Below are 17949 nucleotides of genomic sequence, written 5' to 3' on the forward strand. Positions count from 1 at the left end.
CAAAGTGACCTACAGATTCAGTGCAATCCCTATAAAAAAACAAATGACTTTTTTGCAGTGATAAATACATCCTAAAAAAACTCATTTGGAAATTCAAAAGATCCCAAATAGGAAAAACAGTCTCTCTCTCTCTCGCTCTCTTTTTTTTTTTTTTTCCAAAACAGTCTTTAAAAAGAACTAAATTGCAGGTCTCAAACTTCCTGATTTAATAACTTACTACAAAGCTACAGTAATCAAAACTGCGGCATAGGAATAAAAAGAGACCAGTAGAATAGAATACAGAGCCCAGAAGTAAACCCTTGTGTACTAGATATGGCCAACTGATCTTTGACATGGGGCCAGAACTATTCAACGCAGAAAGAACAGTCTTTTCAACAAATGGTTCTGGGAGAACTGGATATGCAAATACAAAGGAATGAAGTTGGTCCCTTACCTTATATAAAAATTAACTCAAAATGGATCAGAGACCTTAACATAAGTATAAAACTCTTAGAACAAACATGGGAAAGCTACATGACATTGGATGTGGCAGTGATTTCTTGGATGTGACACCAACAGCACAAGTAACAAAAAAATGGGTAGGTTGGACTACACTGAAATTTAAAACTGCGCATCAAAGGACACGATCAACAGAATGCAAAGGCAGCCGAGAGAATGGGAGAAAATACTTGCACATCATATAACTGATAAGGGGAAAATAGCCAGTACATATAAAGGACTCCTACGACTCAACAACAAAAAAGCCAACACTGATTTTAAAAAATGGACAAAGGACTTGAAGAGACATTTCTCCAAAGATGTATGAATGGCCAGTAAGCACATGAAAAGAAGCTTGACATTACTAATCATTAGGAAAATGTAAATCAAAGCTACAGTGAGATACCGTTTTGCACCCATTAGGATGGCTACTCTCTAAAAAACAAAAAGCGATAATGTTGGTGAGGATATGGAGAAATTGGAGCCCTTGTGCACTGTTGGTGGGAATGTAAAATGGCACAGCTGTTGTATGTAGTTTCCTCAAAAAATTAAAAATAAAATTACCCTGTGACCTAAGCAGTTTCACTTCTTGATATATACCCAAAAGAATTGAAAGTAGGGCCTCAGAAATATTTGTACACCCATGTTCATAGAATTATTCACAATAGCTAAAACATAGAAACAACTGAAGTGTCTGTTCATCAACGGATGAGTGGATAAGCAAATGTGATATGCACATATAGTTTAATATTATTTAGCCTTATAAAAGAAAAAGATTCTGTGATATGCATAACATGGATGAACCTTGAGGATATTATGCTAAGTGAAATAAGCCATCACAAAAAAAAAAAAAAAAAAAGCCTAAAGACAGAAAGTACAATCACGGTTGCCAGGGACTGGGAGGAGGAGGGAATGGGAATTATGTTAAATGGGAACAGAGTTTCAGATTTACAAGCGTTATGGGAATGGATAGTGGTGAATGTACACACAGCGTGAATGTATTTAGTATCACTGAACTGTGGTACATTTTATGTTACTTACGTTTTAACACAATTAAAAAAGAAAAAATAATTCAAAAGAAGACAAAAAGGGAAATAAGGAACAGATGGGACAAATAGAAAACAAATATCAAGATAATAGACTTAAACATAACCATATAAATAATTATATTAAAGTATATGGTCTAAACACCCCAATTAAAGGAGAGATTAACAGATTGGATTTAAAAAACAAAAACAAAACCTAACCATATGATGCCTCCAGGTAAAAATACAAATGGGCCCTAGCTGGTTTGGCATACTGGTTAGGGTGTTGGCCCACAGAGTGAAGGGGCAGGGGCAGGCACCTGGACATTCTAATCTGAACAGGGAATAATGCTCAGCCTGGTTGTGTTGAACTACAACTTCCTTCACATGCCTGCACGTCTCACCTCTTGTCTTCACTAGATTCTTCTTTGTCAGCATCCCCTGGTGACCCTTAAGCTTTTCCGTATCTAACGCCTTCCTGCTCTGTCTTCCAAGCCTGAGCTCAGGCAGCGTTTCCTCAGAGCCTCCCCTGGCATGGCTCCTCTGCCCTCTCCCCTCGAGCCTGCCTTAGAGTGGTGCTGCCATGCTCCGAGGGTACGCGCTGTTGTACGAGGCTGTCCCCAATTCAGTTTGCTTTGGGAGATCAGAGGTCCACTGTCTTTTCATCTTTGGGTTCTTGGTATCTGGCAGTGCTAACTCTCAGTGCCTGGCAGAATGTTGCATCAGCCCAGCCTTAGAGATTCTCTGACTTAAGCCTCTCAGAAAAATGAACATGACTCAACCCTGGAAAGGTAAATAGACCTTCCTAAGATGGCAGAGCACTGTGGGGACAGAGACAGAAGTAGGACCATGACCACGTCCTTCTCCCACACCGGGTAATGTGATGAGCTATTTCAAGGAGCATTGGAGGTTTCCTTTTACCAGGACAGAGCTTAAGGCGTCCATGGAGCAAATTAAAACACCATTGGGAGCTCTGGCATGTACAAGTAGGTTCTGATAGTGCTGTGATATTTCCAATGCTTATTAAATACAAAATGCAATGATGATTATGCCATCTGGCCCTTTAGCTATATTCCCTTTTTAAGTATTCAACCAGAATACTGAATCTGTAGGAAAACTGCCAGTTTCTCTAACTTTTAATTCTCTTTTAGAGCCCTCTCATATGTTGTGACATGGAGAGTGAGGTAGAATACTAGGAACTTTATACATTTAATTATTTTAAAACAAAGAACATTATTCAGAGATCTTGCACTTAATGTCTGTTTTTCTTTGCAATGTCCATAGCGTCGTCTCGGAGATGCAGCCAAGAAAGCCATCAGCAAATTGACAACCAGAACAGTGAAGAAGGGTGATAAGGTACAGTAATGAAATAACTTTAACACTATTAAAACAATAACGTAGATTTGCTTTTGATTTAGTGGGAGAGAATATATCAACTGTGTCTCATTTGTTAGTCTATTATTTTTTCCCAATTATACTCTAATGCTTTATTTTAAACTGGCTTCTCTTTGAAATCTTATTATGTTTTTTATATTTTTTTAATTGATTTCAGAGAAGAAGGGAAAGAGAGATAGAAACATCAATGATGAGAATCATTGATGGTCTGCTTCCTGCACGCCCCACACTGGGGATCAAGCCCACAACCTGGGCTTGTGCCCTGATCAGGAATCGAACTGTGACCTCCTGGTTCATAGGTCGACACTCAAACCAACCGCTGAGCCACACCAGCCGGGCTGAAATCTTATTCTTACTATGCCTGCCATTTGGAGGCCCTTGTATAGTTCTCTACCTTTCCTGGACTTGAAATGCTCTTGCTGTTATTAGCTTACTGGATGACTTACCTTACTTATGGTACTCAACCATAAGTAAGTTACCTTACTTATGGTATTCAACAAAATTTTCTTCTGCCAACATCTAGCATCTTTTTGGGAAGAACTCTGATGGAGCTGTTTATACACTAATAGCCAGGAATATGTGTTGTCTTCCTATACTTTCTTTTTTTCTTTTCTTTTCTTTTTTATTGAATTTATTGGGATGGCACTAGTTAACAAAATTATATAGGTTTCAGGTGCACAATTCTACAACACATCATCTGTACGCTGTATTAGGTGTTCACCACCCCAAGTCAAGTCTCTGTCCATCACCATTTATCACCCTATACCCTCCTCTATCACCCCCAACACTGTCCCCACCCCTGGCAATCACCACCCTGTTGTCTGTGTACATACTTGGTGTTTTTTTTCTATTTTACTCAATCCCTTCACCCACCCACAAGCTGTCAGCCTGCTCTCTACTATGAGAATGTCTCTATTGTAGTTCATTTTGTTCATTAGATTCCACATATGAGTGAAATCATGTCGTACTTGTCTTTCTTTGACTGGCTTATTTCACTTAGCATAATGCTCTCCATGTCCATCTATTCTGTCGAAAAGGGTAAGATTTCCTTCTTTTTTACAGCCAAGTTGTATTCCATTGTGTAAACATACCACAGCTTTTATTTTCTTACAATCTTTTGTATTTCTTTGGTGTCAGTTGTTTTTTCTCTTTCATTTTTAATTTTATTTATTTGAGTCCTCTTTTTTTCTTGATGAGTCTGGTTAAAGGTTTGTCAACCTTGTTTATTTTTTCAAAGAACTAGCTCTTTGTTTCATTGATCTTTTGTATTGTTTTTTTTTTAATATATATTTTTATTTGTTTCAGAGAGGATGGGAGAGAGAGAGAAAGGTAGAAACATCAACGATGAGAGAGAATCATTGACTGCCTCTTGCACGCCTCCCCACTGGGGATCAAACCGGTGACTTCTTGGTTTCTGGGTCAGTGTTCGACCACTGAGCCACAGTGGCGAGGCTGTATTTTTTTTTAGACTCTATTTTGTTTATTTCTGCTCTGATCTTTACTATTTCCTTCCTTCTACTGACTTTGAGCTTTTTTTTTTTAATTTCTTTATTGATTAAGGTGTCACATATTTGTCCTCATCCCCCCATTCCCATCCCACACCCCTCCCCACGGATGCCCCAACCCCCTGTTGAACTTAACCATTGGTTAGGCTCATATGCATGCACACAAGTCCTTTGGTTGATCTCTCCCCCCTCCCCCCACCCTCCCCTATCCTCCCTCTGAGGCCCGATAGTCCGATCGATGCCTCCTTGTTTATGGTTCTGTTCTTGTTCATCAGTCTATGTTGTTCATCATTTCCTCTAGATGAATGAGATCATGTGTCACTAGAGATATACTTATAAGAACTGAATGTGAGACGAGCAATAATAGTTATGCTGACAGGCAAATGAATCAGTCTGTAGTGAGTTTCTTTCTGGACCAACAGTTCTTTTGAGACCCAATTTCAATGTCCACCAGTTCCTTATGTGTACATGTCGGCACTGACCCCTCAGCTCTGGATGGTGGACAAATGGTGGTAACGGAGGTCCGACTCCCTCTGGTTTGGTCTCGGCCGGACCCAGGGGCACGGCTTCACCCGGACTCAGGGGCACGTGGCCTCACCCAGACCCAGGGGGCGCGTGGCCTCACCCAAACCCGGGACCCAGCCTCACCCGGATCCAGGGGCGCACGGCCTCACCCGGACCTGGGACCTAGCTTCACGCGGACCCAGGGGCGCGTGGCCTCACCCGGACCCAGGGTCGCATGGCCTCACCCGGACCCAGGGGCGCATGGCCTCACCCGGACCAAGGGGCGCGTGGCCTCTCCCAGACACAGGGGTGCACGGCCTCACCCGGACCTGGGACCCAGCCTCACCCGAATCCAGGGGCACACGGCCTCGCCTGGACCCAGGATTCAGCTTCACCCGGACCAAGGGGCGCGTGGCCTCTCCCAGACCCAGGGGTGCACTGCCTCACCCGGGCCCAGGACCCAGCCTCACCCGGATCCAGGGGCACACGGCCTCACCCGGACCCGGGATCCAGCTTCACCCGGACCCAGAGGCGCGTGGCCTCACCTGGACCCAGGGGCGTGTGGCCTCACCCGGATCCAGGGGCGCACGGCCTCACCCGGACCCAGGGGCACGTGGCCTCACCCGGGCCCGGGACCCAGCCTCACCCGGATCCAGGGGCACACGGCCTCACCCGGACCTGGGATCCAGCTTCACCCGGACCCAGGGGCGCGTGGCCTCCCCCGGACCCAGGGGTGCGTGGCCTCACCCAGAACAAGGGGCGCGTGGCCTCTCCCAGACCCGGGACCCAGCCTCACCCGGATCCAGGGGCACATGGCCTCACCCGGACCCGGGATCCAGCTTCACCCAGACCCAGAGGCACGTGGCCTCACCCGGACCCAGCGGCGCATGGCCTCTCCCAGACCCAGGGGCGCGTTGCCTCACCCGGATCCAGGGGCGCACGGCCTCACCCGGACCCGGGATCCGGCTTCATCCGGACCCAGAGGCGCGTGGCCTCACCCGGACCCAGGGGCGTGTGGCCTCACCCGGATCCAGGGGCACACGGCCTCACCCGGACCCAGGGGTGCGTGGCCTCACCCGGGCCCGAGCCCCAGCCTCACCCAGGTCCAGGGGCGTGTGGCCTCTCCCAGACCCAGGGGCGCACGGCCTCACCCGGACCCGGGACCCAGCCTTACCCAGATCCAGGGGCACACGGCCTCACCCGGACCCGGGATCCGGCTTCATCCAGACCCAGGGGCGTGTGGCCTCACCCGGATCCAGGGGCACACGGCCTCACCCGGACCCAGGGGCGCGTGGCCTCACCCGGGCATGGGACCCAGCATCATCCGGGTCCAGGGGCACATGGCCTCACCCGGACCTGGCATCCAGCTTCACCCGGACCCAGGGGCACATGGCCTCACCTGGACCCGGAATCCGGCTTCACTTGGACCCAGGGGCACGTGGCCTCACCCAGACCCAGGGACGTGAGGCCTCACCTAGACCCAGAGGCGTGTGACCACACCCGAGCCCAGAGGCGTGCAGCCTCGCCCGGACCCGGGTCCCAGCGGGGTTTCGTCTTCTTGATCCCAATTCCTGTTGGTCAATTCCCTCTCAGCAATTCCTTCGGCCATTTTCCCAGAGCTCCAGGACAGCTGCCGCAGAACTCGTTGGGCGGCGGCTCGGCGAAGCTCCGGTGTGCCCAGTGCACGGCGGTGGGCTGGTCCGGTGTCGCTGCGTCGGCCCTTGGGTCTGCAGCGGTGGCCGGTCGCCGAGCGTGCGCACCTGGCCGCTTCCGGGGCATTGAGATTCTTGAAGGACTCGGAGGTCAGCAAGCGCGGAGTCTCCCACCCCATGTCTCCCAGGGGCTCGTCTGTCCGTGCTCGGCAGCCAGTGGAGCCGTCCCCTCAGCCGGAGACCGCCGGGGGAACTGCGCCGAGCACGTTCCAGGCCGCCATTGTGTCGCCTGAGCCGTAGTTCTTAAAGTGTGGTCTTTGGGTCACCGGCATCAGCATCATCCCGCATACCCCTCTTTTATTCTAGTTGTAGAGCATCCGCTCAGCCAGCCCTCTGGTGGTTCTGGATGGTGTCTGCTCTGCTCTCCCGTCGTAGTCTCAAAGTTGTTGTGGTAGGCAACAATCAGGCTTCTGCCCTATGCCTCCATCTTGGTCCTCCTTTGTATAGTTAAGTCTTGATTGTTGTTGGTGTCACTGGGAGGAATTGTCCTCCAGGCCAATTGGCCATGAGGACCCTCTTTGTCTATAAAGGAAGAGTTGCTGTGCAGGAGACACGTTTATGGGCCGGGTCTTGGTGCAGCAAGGCTTTGGCGCTCACTGAGTCTGCCTCTTGAATGTGTCCCTTATGCTCGTGGTTGAAATCTGCTGTCATCTCACACCGACCACTAGATGCCCTCATTTCTGGGTCTCCAATGGAGTGTAGGTCAGCTACTGCCTGAGGCCACTCAGCAGGAATTACAGCAAAAACTGCAGTTTCCTCCTCCTGTCTGAGCGGCCCTGGAGCAGTCCGACTAGAACTGCAGTTCATCTGGTCAAGCTGCCACAGGGCAGGCCACCCACATGCAAAAGCTGCTGCTTGGAGCGCAGGTGCGCCTGCAAGACTTGCGGGGCGGGTCTTCAAAACATGTGGGGCGGGTCCCAGGGTGGGGCGGGGTCTCAGGGCGCCACCAGGCCATGGCGTGGCGAACCGCAATGGCTGCAAGTCTGCTTTTTCTGCTTTCCACGTTTCTAAGCCCCCTTGTTCTGCACTTCAGCGCAGCAAACACTGATTGCTGGGCGCACCTCCGCAAGGAAGCCACTCCCACTCTCCAACACGAAGGCCAAGAGTTCAGCCTCTCCCTGCAGGCGTCTGGGTCTCCCACGCGTCCCCAGAAGCTGGATTTCAGGGTGATGGGGAGCTAATCTCCCCTAGGGTTGGAACAAAAGCCGCGCGTCCCTTCCTCCGCCACCAGCCCGACCCACGCGCCTCCGCACCTCATCCCCTCCGAGTTCGCTCTATCCTCTTCCCTCTTAGCTGTAAATCCACCATTCAGCCAGCTCTCCTGTGGATCTGGGTGGCAGACGCTCTGTCCTCCAGTCATGCCCCTGAAATTGCTGTGTGCGGCACAGTTCGCAGTTCCTTTGTTTAACTTTGCCGCCTTCTTGGTTCTCCTCAGTCAAAATGGCTAAAGGACTTGAATGTAAGATGGGAAATCCTAAGAATCCTCCAAATCGGTGTTGGCGGCCTTCGGGGCCCCAAGGATCTCACTGGGCAGCTCGGCCAGGTTGGTGACGCGGATGGGCCCCTCCTGCAGAAAGATGGTCTCTTCCTTCACTGAGAGCGCCGAGTCCGCAGCCGCCACCACAGCAGCTGCCATGGCGCCCACAAGCCCATGGCCCCAGCTGCAGTGCTGACTGAGAGGAGCAGCCGCCCGGCCTGGGGAGACACGAGCAGGAGTCGCCGCACTCACCAGTCCATCTTTTAGTTGTATTTCCGAAACTGCCATGCGAGGCAACAGATCAGCCGTTCACCTCCGCCGCCATCTTGGCTCCTCCCCCCTGACTTTGAGCTTTATTTCTTGTTCTTTTTCAAGTTTAAGTGTAAAGTTAGATTGTTTATTTGAGATTTTTCTTGTTTCTCTCTTTTTTAATATATGTTTTTATTGATTTGAGAGCGAGACGAAGGGAGAGGGAAAGAGAGAAACATCTATTGGCTGCCTTCTGCACAACCCCTACTGGGGAATGAGACCACAACCTGGGCATGTGCCCTGACCAGGAATCGAACTGGAGATCTCTCAGTACACAGGACGATACTCAGCCAATTAAGCCACACCAGCCAGGGCAAGATTTTTCTTGTGTCTTGAGATAGGTCAGTAATGCTACCAATTTCCCTCTTAGGACAGCTTTCCCTGTGTCCGCAGAATTTGGGTTGTTGTGTTCTCATTTTTATTTGTTTCAGGGTTATCTTTTGATATCTTCCTTGATCTCACTGTTAACCCATTCATGTCTTTGTATGTTTTTCAGTTTCCTTCTTGTGATTGACTTCTAGTTTCATACCATCATGGTCAGAGAAGATGCTTGTATCCTAATATGTGGTCTATCCTAGAAAATGTTCCATGTTCACTTAAAGCAAATGTGTATTCTGCTGCTTTGGGGTGAAATGCTCTGGAAATATCAGTTAAATCCATCTGATCTAGTGTGTCAACTAAAGCCACTGTTGCCTTGTGGATTTTCTGTCCGGAAGACTTATCCATTGATGTCAGTGGGGTGTTGAAATCCCCTGCTATGACTGCATTGCTGTTGATCTCTCTCTTTGTGTCCATCATGATTTGCCTTATATATTTAGGTGCTCCTCTTTTTGGGTGCATAAATGTTTACAGGGGTTATATCCTCTTGTTGGATTGCTTCCTTTATTATTATATAGTGACCTTCTTTGTATTTTACTATAGCCTTTGTTTTAAAGTCTGTTTTGTCAAATATAAGTATTGATACTCCAGCTTTTTTTCCCCCCTTTCATTTGCATGAAATACCTTTTTCCATCCCTTTACTTTTAGTCTGTGTGTATCTGTTGTTCTGAGGTAGATCTCTTGCAGACAGCATATATATGGATCTTGTTTTTTTATCCATTTAACTACCCTTGGTTTTTTGTTTGGAGCATTTAAGCCATTTACATTTAAAGTGATTGTTGATAGGTACATATTTATTGCCATTTATTTTTCTTTTATTCTTCTGGTTTTTCTTCTGCTTTTTAAAGCAGGCCCTTTAACATTTCTTGTAATACTGGTTTGGTGGTAACAAACTCCTTTAGCTTTTTCTTTTCTGAGAAGTTTCTTATTCTTTCTCCTTCAATTTTAAATGAGAGCCTTGCTGGGTAAAGCAGTCTTAGTTGTGGGTCCTTGCTTTTCATCACTTTGATGTTTCATGCCAATCCCCTGTGGCCTGAAATGTTTCTGTGGAGATCAGCTGATAGTCTTATGGAAGCTCCTTGTAGGTAACTCTCTTTCTCTTGCAGTTTTTTTGCTAATTTCTCAGACATTGCCAGGTCTCCTCTGTGTTTTATTTATCATTAAATGGAAACCTAGAGATCCAGATTTCAAGGGAGTCTCGGTTAACAGGGGCTTTAGTGTGGGCTAAGCAGTTGGCGAGAAGGTTCAGGCCTGATGGCGTAGGGAGACTGGGCCAGAGGGGCAGTGACAGGCTGTAGCTAAGACCGCTCACCACAGTTCCCAGCTCAGATCTCAGCTATGCCAGCCTGCTTCTGCTCCGTGAGGACAAAGCAGCAGTGTAAACTTAGCCCCTAATTCCGCACAGCCACGGTTCTCTAGAAGGAAAAAGGCATCTCCGGAAGCATGAAGCCAGATCACCTGCCGCACACCCACTCTAACGTTTTAACCGAGAGCTCGGAAGGACCATCTCAGCTGTTGTCAGCCTCGGTTCTGCCACTGTGTTGCCTTGACTCCCCTTTATTCCTGTTGCCTTCACACCAACCACCACGTTTGGTTGTTCATGGCACAGCTCCTGAGGTGGAGGCATTGTCGGTAAACTTCACTGTACACTCGGGAAAGAAAAAAGTAAAGCCACTTGCAGAGACTATAAGCAGCATGACAGCAGCTGCACTGTAACCTGGGGGGCTCTCTTGGCCCGGCCTTCAGCTGCCCCGTTAATTCCACCCTACCTTGTTCCTCAGGCTGGCAAAGCCCTCCTTCCCCATTAGAGCCAACACCTCTCTCAGTGCATCTCTTCTAGGCCTGCCAAGAGTTCACCTGAGTTCCAAGTGGCAGTGACACCACAAACAGTGCCACCTTTCCTGGCTTCGGTTCTTGGAAATGCTCTGTTTAATGACAAATTGGGGAAACCTGTCCCCAAACCAGAGAAGGAAGGACATCAGTAACTCTGGATGACCAAGTACCTGGCTGATCTTCCTGAGTCTGGATGAAGATCCAATATCAAGTTGAGCCATGAGTTTTCTACCCCAAATCGGCGACCATCCTTGGGGCGGGCTTCTAGAGAGCATCTCCTGGGGGCTCGTCATCTTTTCTGCCTGTACTTAGCCACAGGCGACTCCTGGTGGGCAGTGACACCTCCTAGACCAGAAGAGCGATGAGCAGGACTCGGGAAGAAGATAGGAAAATGGTCAGGGTGACAGCTCGTTTGAATCTTGAAAAAAATTAGAATTCGGGGGGAGAAGGGACATGGAAGAGGGTCTGGGGGATAGACAGTGAGGAACAGACACTTGACTTGGGGTGATGAACACAGTACAGTGCTCAGATGATGTGTTGTGGGGGGGAATTGGAATTCTTCTAAGATGTTACGCAAACAGAATTAGTATTAATTGTTACAACACAGTATAAAGACAAAATAGGTTGGTTTAGATATAATTTGGGTTGATATGGTTAATTAAGCAAATAGAAACATTAAATTGTTTTTATAACCTTTCACTTTACAATCACTCGTTTCCTACCGTTGCCACAGGAAAGTTCTTGTCTGAATTGTTTCTCCGCGTTTATGCATTTCTCGCTGCCGCGTGTGACTTTGGTTCCTATGCTTTGCATTTCAGGAAACAGACCCAGACTTTGATCACTGTGCCGTCTGCATAGAGAGCTACAAGCAGAATGATGTTGTCCGGATTCTCCCCTGCAAGTATGTCAACCTCCTTGGTTTTAAAAAACACACTGCTGGTGCTGTGTATGTCTCCCTCAGCGTGGAGATGCCGACTGCTCTCAGCCGCCTCGGCCCGGGCTTGCCTGCCGGCCGGGCCGGCTGCAGCCTGCGCTGCCGCAGCCAGAGCTGATTGCACAAGCGTCCTCTCGTTAGGAGAAACACAAGGGCACGACCTCGGGCCACTCCTGTAGTCTAGAAAGCATGAAGGTAAAAGATATTAATTCTGTGAATTCTGTGGGTTTCAAAACTAGCCACCATTCCTCTCCTCGAATCATTGCACGTCCCTAGTCCTTCTGATAACGCCTCAGCTGTGGGCGGGTGCCAGAGCCCTAGGACCGCGGCTGTCCTTCTCTGAACCGGTCTTGCAGAGTGGGGGCTGGGCGGGTGCTGCATGCCGCCTCCGGGGCAGGTGCTCTGCTCTGTGCAGTTCACGTTCCCAGGTCCTGTAAGGGGTCAGTGTGTTCTCCCCATGGAGGGTAGTGAAGCCACGGTACCTGCCAGTGCCGTGCTATTCAGAAAGGGCTGAGCTGCCCAGCCAGTGTGGCTCAGTGGTTGAGCGTTGACCTGTGAACCAGGAGGTCAGGGTTCGATTCTTGGGCAGGGCACATGCCCGGGTTGCGGGCTCAATCCCCGGTGAGGGGACGTGCAGAAGACAGCTGATCAGTGATCCTCTTTCATAATTGATGTTTCTATCTCTGCCTCTCCCTTCCTTTTGAAATCAATAAAGATGTATTTTTTAAAAAGAAGGAATGGCAGAGCAGATACGGAGGCCCGCTGCGTGCTGGGCCCCTGGCCCGGGGCCGTACCTGCCTAAAGGGAGGTGTCACCTGCACTTTGGTGCCCGACGGGAGCACGTTCTCTGTGTTAGCGTGTCAGTCCCTGCGTGGTGCTCCCCACGCCCGGGAATGTGGAACATGAACATACACGGTTCCAACTACTGATTGGAAAAATGGGGAAGTACCTATTGAGAAGCCTAAAATCAAAGGTTTTTCCTCTTCTGTCTCCCTTGTTTTAAAACACAGCCCCACGACGCCGAGCCTCTAATGCCGGATGGGAAAGAATAAAATAATTAATAGGAGTTGTCTCCATGAGCTACTGGTATCATTTTACTTATTCACAAAGTGGTCTATTTTGAGCCTAGAAAGCTCTGTGTTTTAAAAAATCATGGAACATAAGAATAACTACTTTACATATGAAGGTAAACCTATAAAGTTAAATGTGAGCTGTCTTATAGAAAATTAAATTATGCATTTCCAGTATCCTGTTCCCTGTAGTCATTTACAGTCTAAAGGGGTGAAAGGAAACACATACAAATACAAATCAGGAAAAGGTCGGCAGGATACGTGATAAAGCGTGGTCAGCTGTTACCTGCTTTTTTATTTATGTATTTATTTTGGCTAATCCTCCCTCAAAGATATTTTTTCCATTGATTTTTAGAGAGAGTAAAAGAGAAGGGAGGAGGGGGGAGAGAGAGGAACATCAATGTGAGAGAGAGGCATCAATTGCTTGCCTCCCGCACGTGCCCCAACTGGGGCTGGGGATTGAACCTGCAACTGAGCTTGACCAGGAATCAAACCCACAACCCTCCAGGTGCGCAGGCCAAGGCTCTAACCACTGAACCACCGGCCAGGGCTGTGCTCTGTTTGTTTTTGTTTTGTTTTTAAATATATTTTATTGATTTTTTTACAGAGAGGAAGGGAGAGGGATAGAGAGTTAGAAACATCGATGGGAGAGAAACATCGATCAGCTGCCTCCTGCACACCTCCCACTGGGGATGTGCCCGCAACCAAGGTTCATGCCCTTGACCGGAATCGAACCCGGGACCTTTCAGTCTACAGGCTGACGCTCGATCCACTGAGCCAAACTGGTTAGGCTGTGCTCTGTTTTTGAGAATCAGAATTGTGGCAAACTGAATGCCATTTCTTCACACCCATAGTTAGGGCACCGCTCACTTCTGCGCTGCCTGTGAGTCCAAGCGCCCTTTTGCATTGGAGCGGCTTGTTACACTCACATCTCACGTTGTAGCTTTCTCTAAGCTGCACTGCAGCCCTGCTCAGCAAACCATGTCCCCTCACTGAGATGGTAACAATGCACCATTCTGGGTTTAATGAAAATTAACTGCGTTGAGAACATTCTGTGGGACCCAAGTTGACAACTTCTGGCCTGGAACGGGGTTTCTCAGCCGTGGCTTTGTTGACATTTGGGACCAGACCATTCTTTGTTGGGCTGGGGGTGGGGGGCTGCTCTGTGCACTGCAGGGTGTTTAGCAGGATCCATGGCTCCAGCCAGTAGATGCCAGGAGCACTCCCCCCCCCCCCCCCCCCTCCCCCGCCCACAACTGTAACAATTCTGGGTGTCTCCACTAGGGACTGACCTAGCGGAGGCTGCACGAGTGCTCATTGTTACTACAGATCTTCTCCAGCCGCCTCTTTTCCATAGCTCCTCTCAGGCTCCTTCAGGTGAACTCTTGCCTTGTGCTGCTGCTCACGTTGTCCCCTCCCCTGGGCACCTGCCCTTCCTCTCGGGCTCAGGTAGAGGTGTGACTGCTGCTGCTGCTTTCACTCCTGCTGCCAGGCAGCTCTGGTCCTCTGGCCTCCGGTGCTGCAGAGCCCCCTCCCGGGTGGGCTCTCCCTGGTCCTCACAGAGCGCTTCCAGTTGCATTTGTTCTCCTTAAACACCTTCACTCGTACCTTTATCCCTCACTGTCAGCAGATGCCCTCGCCATCAGCTTCAGAGAGAAAACAGTGGCTAATAGACAGCTGAAACTGCTTCCTGACCCGGCCCCCACAAGCACCTGCCTCCTCACCACCCTCACAGCTTCCCCATCCTGTCTTCTGACGGCCTCTGTGCCCCCCGCCCTCCCGGGGGTCTGCTCTGACTGTACCCCCTCCTCCCTTCTTTCCCCCCCCCCCGCCCCGTCCTCTTCCTCTGTCTGCTCATCAGCTTTCAGCCCCTCCCTGCTCCGTTCTCATAGCTCTCAAACCCACCTCCAGACCCCTGGTGGGATCTGTCCCCTCTTCTCCCGGAAGGGGAGAGGGAGAGCCCAGGTGCTTTTGTGTCTGTCTGTCTGTCTGTCCGTCCCCAGGGTTAGCAAGCCTGTGTGGAGCCTGGACTGACTCTCCGCTGCAGAGAGCGCGCTCCTGGGTTGCTGGCTTTGTGCATGGCCTTCACTGTCCACCTTCCGCCACATCCATGTGCTGTTGGCGTTGCTCTGGGACCGCCTGCTTGTGTCGGTTGTTACAGTTGATCATCCTTTGGATGTTAGCCAACTTGCCCTAGAAACTGGAAAACGCACCTTAGCCCTCTTTTATTTAAAGGTCAGCCACATTTTTATAAGATAAAAATAGTTTCCATACGCAGAGTGCTGCACTGTGGATAAACATATGCCGAAGGTGCCACTTTAAGAGCTAAAACGGGTCAGTCATCTGGCTGCTGGCCGAGGGCCCGTGCTGCCCCGCCTCAGAGGGAGGCCTCCTCACAGCAGTCTGCTGCCAGCCCGCGGGGGAAGTGCTTGTCTCTGACCTTGAATAATCCTGGATCCTTTTATATTTGCCAGGTTCTTGCACGGCACCAAGAGGCTGCAGAGCTGTGAGAGCAAGTCACCTTCACTGTAGACTCCTCACCCCACCCCAGCGTGGTCCGCTCACTCTAGTTAGCGGCGTGTGGGGAGTAGGAGAGGGGGAGGCACCGTGTCCCAGGACTGGGGGTTTGTTCTTTATGTGCCATGCGCTTCGCATTCTGTATCCCAAAGTGTTCTTACGGGAATAAAGGACTTCGTTGGAGTCTGCTCTGCTTGTCCTTTTCACATGTCCCTGTCCCGAACACACCCTGCTTTCCATCCTGGGACAGCACTCAGCCCTCAGCGTGGAGGGCCCTTCTCTGCTTTTGTGGGTATTTTCATTGTTTTATTGTTTTATCGAGTCTTTTGTAACAGTGGGAAGGGGCTTCTTTGCAAGGTCAGACAGCCCCAGGTGTCACCCCCTGAGGCGTCTGGATGCTTGTGGCCACCTGCAAGCTGGCCAGGGTCACTCTGGTGCCAGGCACGCTCAGGTGCTCTGGCCATTTATTGTGATACCGTGTGAAATGTCCATGTTATTTTCCCCGCATGTATGTTTAGTAGCGCCTTTCATTTGCACGTCCTTGATGCTGCTCTAAGTATTCCATGCATACAGGGTTTCACTTACTGCTTCAAACGGCCTCCCCGTACGCCCCACCCCCACCCCCACCCCCGGCTCTCAGAGGAGACAGCTGGGAGTCGGAAAGGGCATCTGCCCAGGTCAGACCGTGGTAGGCGCAGGGCTTTGCCCGGAGGAAGGGAATGGCCAGGCTGAGCTTGTGAGACAGTAGAGCTGAGGAGCTGGGAGCTGGAGGGTGAAGAGAATGGCTGGTGAAGAGAAGAAGCAAGTGCAGGGCAGTTGCTCACCAAGATCCCGTCCGTGACCCCCAGGAGAGGGAAGGGCTTGTGTCAGAAGGGCCAGCGGGTGAAGAGGGAAGTAGCTGGGGTTTATTTTCAGAAGAGAGGGGTGTGCTATGGGTCAGGGAGGGCAGCTAGCTGACGGGTGGGGATTGGGGCTAGGAAGCCATGGGTGGACGGACAGTCATAAGGAAAAGGTCGGGGACTTTTTTAGAGTATTTCTTGTGGATTTTGACTTATCTAAGGAAGGAAGGCGTTCTCAGTTTGTACCTTGAGACCCAGGTCTTTGTTGTCCTTCATTAGGCTGCCCCATAGCAGGGGGCCAACACTTTCTGTTACATCAACAAACTCAATAGAAGAAAAATCTATAACTAAGGTTTAAAGGAAGACATGAGCAGGAAATACTTAGCTCTTGCAGCTTTAAAAACTAAATATGGGAGTATGCCATTTTGTTCTTCCTGAACAACCAGAAATAGAAAAGAAAAGCAGGACAGAAAAGGGGAAACCAAAAATGCTGGCGAGAGTGCAAGGCAAGAGCCAAGCCATTGTTGACCCCCAGGCCACTGCTGCCTGTTTAAACTGAGGTCCCCACAAACGTCTGCTCAAAGTCAGCTGCCCCCATCCCTGCACCAGAGTGGCCTGTCAGAGGTCACCTGTCACCCGGCCAAGTCCATTGTCCATCCTACTTAGAACTGGCCTAGAGCCCCTCCCCCCCCCCAGCACTAACCAAACCCTCGATGTTCATGGTCCTCCCAGAAACCTAGGCCAGGCATTAGGCAGGTGCGCCCTTGTAAGAAAGGATCTGTCCTTTATGTCAAACCTAACGGGGTCTTTATCCCCAGAAAGAATAGAAGCCTAGTTCCGGTCTTGGTCAGATTGCAGCCAGCTGGGCACAGTTGGGGGTAGTCCCCACTCCGAGCACATGCGCAGGGTGCCTGCGGCCAGGGGCCTTCATCTCCCTCTGGGAGCACTCAGACGAAGATGCGAGGAGCAAGAAGCGGGCATGATGATGCCTTATGAGCACCACATGTACAGGGTGTCCCCAGAACTGTGTGCACACTTTGAGTCATTGATTCCAGTGGGTAAAATCTGAAAAGGAAGAAGCACTGGAATTGATAACGATTCAAAGTGTGTTTACATGTTGGGGGGACACCCAGTATTTAGATCTCAACTACTGTTTGGTGACTTCCACCTCTTAAGGACAAACCTTCAGATTTAAATAAACGCCTTCAGGGACTGTCGGGTTCTGGGTCAGTGCATCCTTTGCAGGCTTCAGGTTAGACTGGTAAATTCGGTCTCCAAGATCTTTCTTCTTACCCGAAAAATGGATGCAAGGCCACCGTGTGGGCGGTAGGTAGGTGGGTGTGCATTGTTCAGGCTGAAGCTGTCAGCACAGACAGTTCTTTCAAATCCCAATTGAGGCAGTGAGTTTTTACAGCTCTTGTTGAAATCAAAATTGCATTTTTAAATAGCTGTATATAACTTTATAAGCTAGATACAAGTTAACAAAGTTTTAAAACATACCATGGTTCAATTTGGTATCTTTCTCAAAATTTCTTTCATCTTATCCCAAGGCTCAAATTCCCGCTCCTCCCGAGGCACCGGAATGTTTGCGTGGCCAGGCCCCCTGCGCACACGCCTGCGTCTCAGCCCTCAGGGCTGCCGTGATGGGCACTGGGGCACAGCAGTGTTCGCTGTAGCTCCCTCATGCCTTTCTCCCTCCCCAAGGACACAAGTTCCTTTTCTGGATTGTAAAACCCTTCGTGGCTGACTTATTCCCAATCGCCAGGTTGTGACTTTCTACTCTCCAGAGTAAGAGAGAATCACCTCCCCTCTCTCTCCCTTTAACATTACAGCTGAAACTGCTAGCTAAGTGTTATCTGATTCTGAAATACAGTTCATCCCTACAAATAGTCCCGGCTACCCTGTAACTTGTGCAGACATTTAGCATAAGGTTGCTTAGAAGTCTTTTTAAGTAATGTTTAAATGACATTTAAA

The 17949-nt window shown here is 49.6% G+C and overlaps 1 protein-coding gene across 3 annotated transcripts in view; it reads left to right on the forward strand.

Annotated features, from left to right (window-relative positions):
- The window catches only part of RNF130 (ring finger protein 130), a 120670-nt gene that overhangs the window by 70806 nt on the left and 31915 nt on the right, over positions 1–17949 (forward strand). For all 3 annotated transcript variants that reach the window (XM_054717107.1, XM_054717108.1, XM_054717106.1), the window contains exons 4-5: positions 2787–2858; positions 11434–11516. In XM_054717107.1, coding sequence (XP_054573082.1) covers positions 2787–2858; positions 11434–11516 — 155 coding nt within the window. The remainder of the gene's footprint in view (positions 1–2786; positions 2859–11433; positions 11517–17949) is intronic.

This window comes from Eptesicus fuscus, chromosome 6, assembly GCF_027574615.1.
Source record: "Eptesicus fuscus isolate TK198812 chromosome 6, DD_ASM_mEF_20220401, whole genome shotgun sequence".
NCBI lineage: Eukaryota > Metazoa > Chordata > Mammalia > Chiroptera > Vespertilionidae > Eptesicus > Eptesicus fuscus.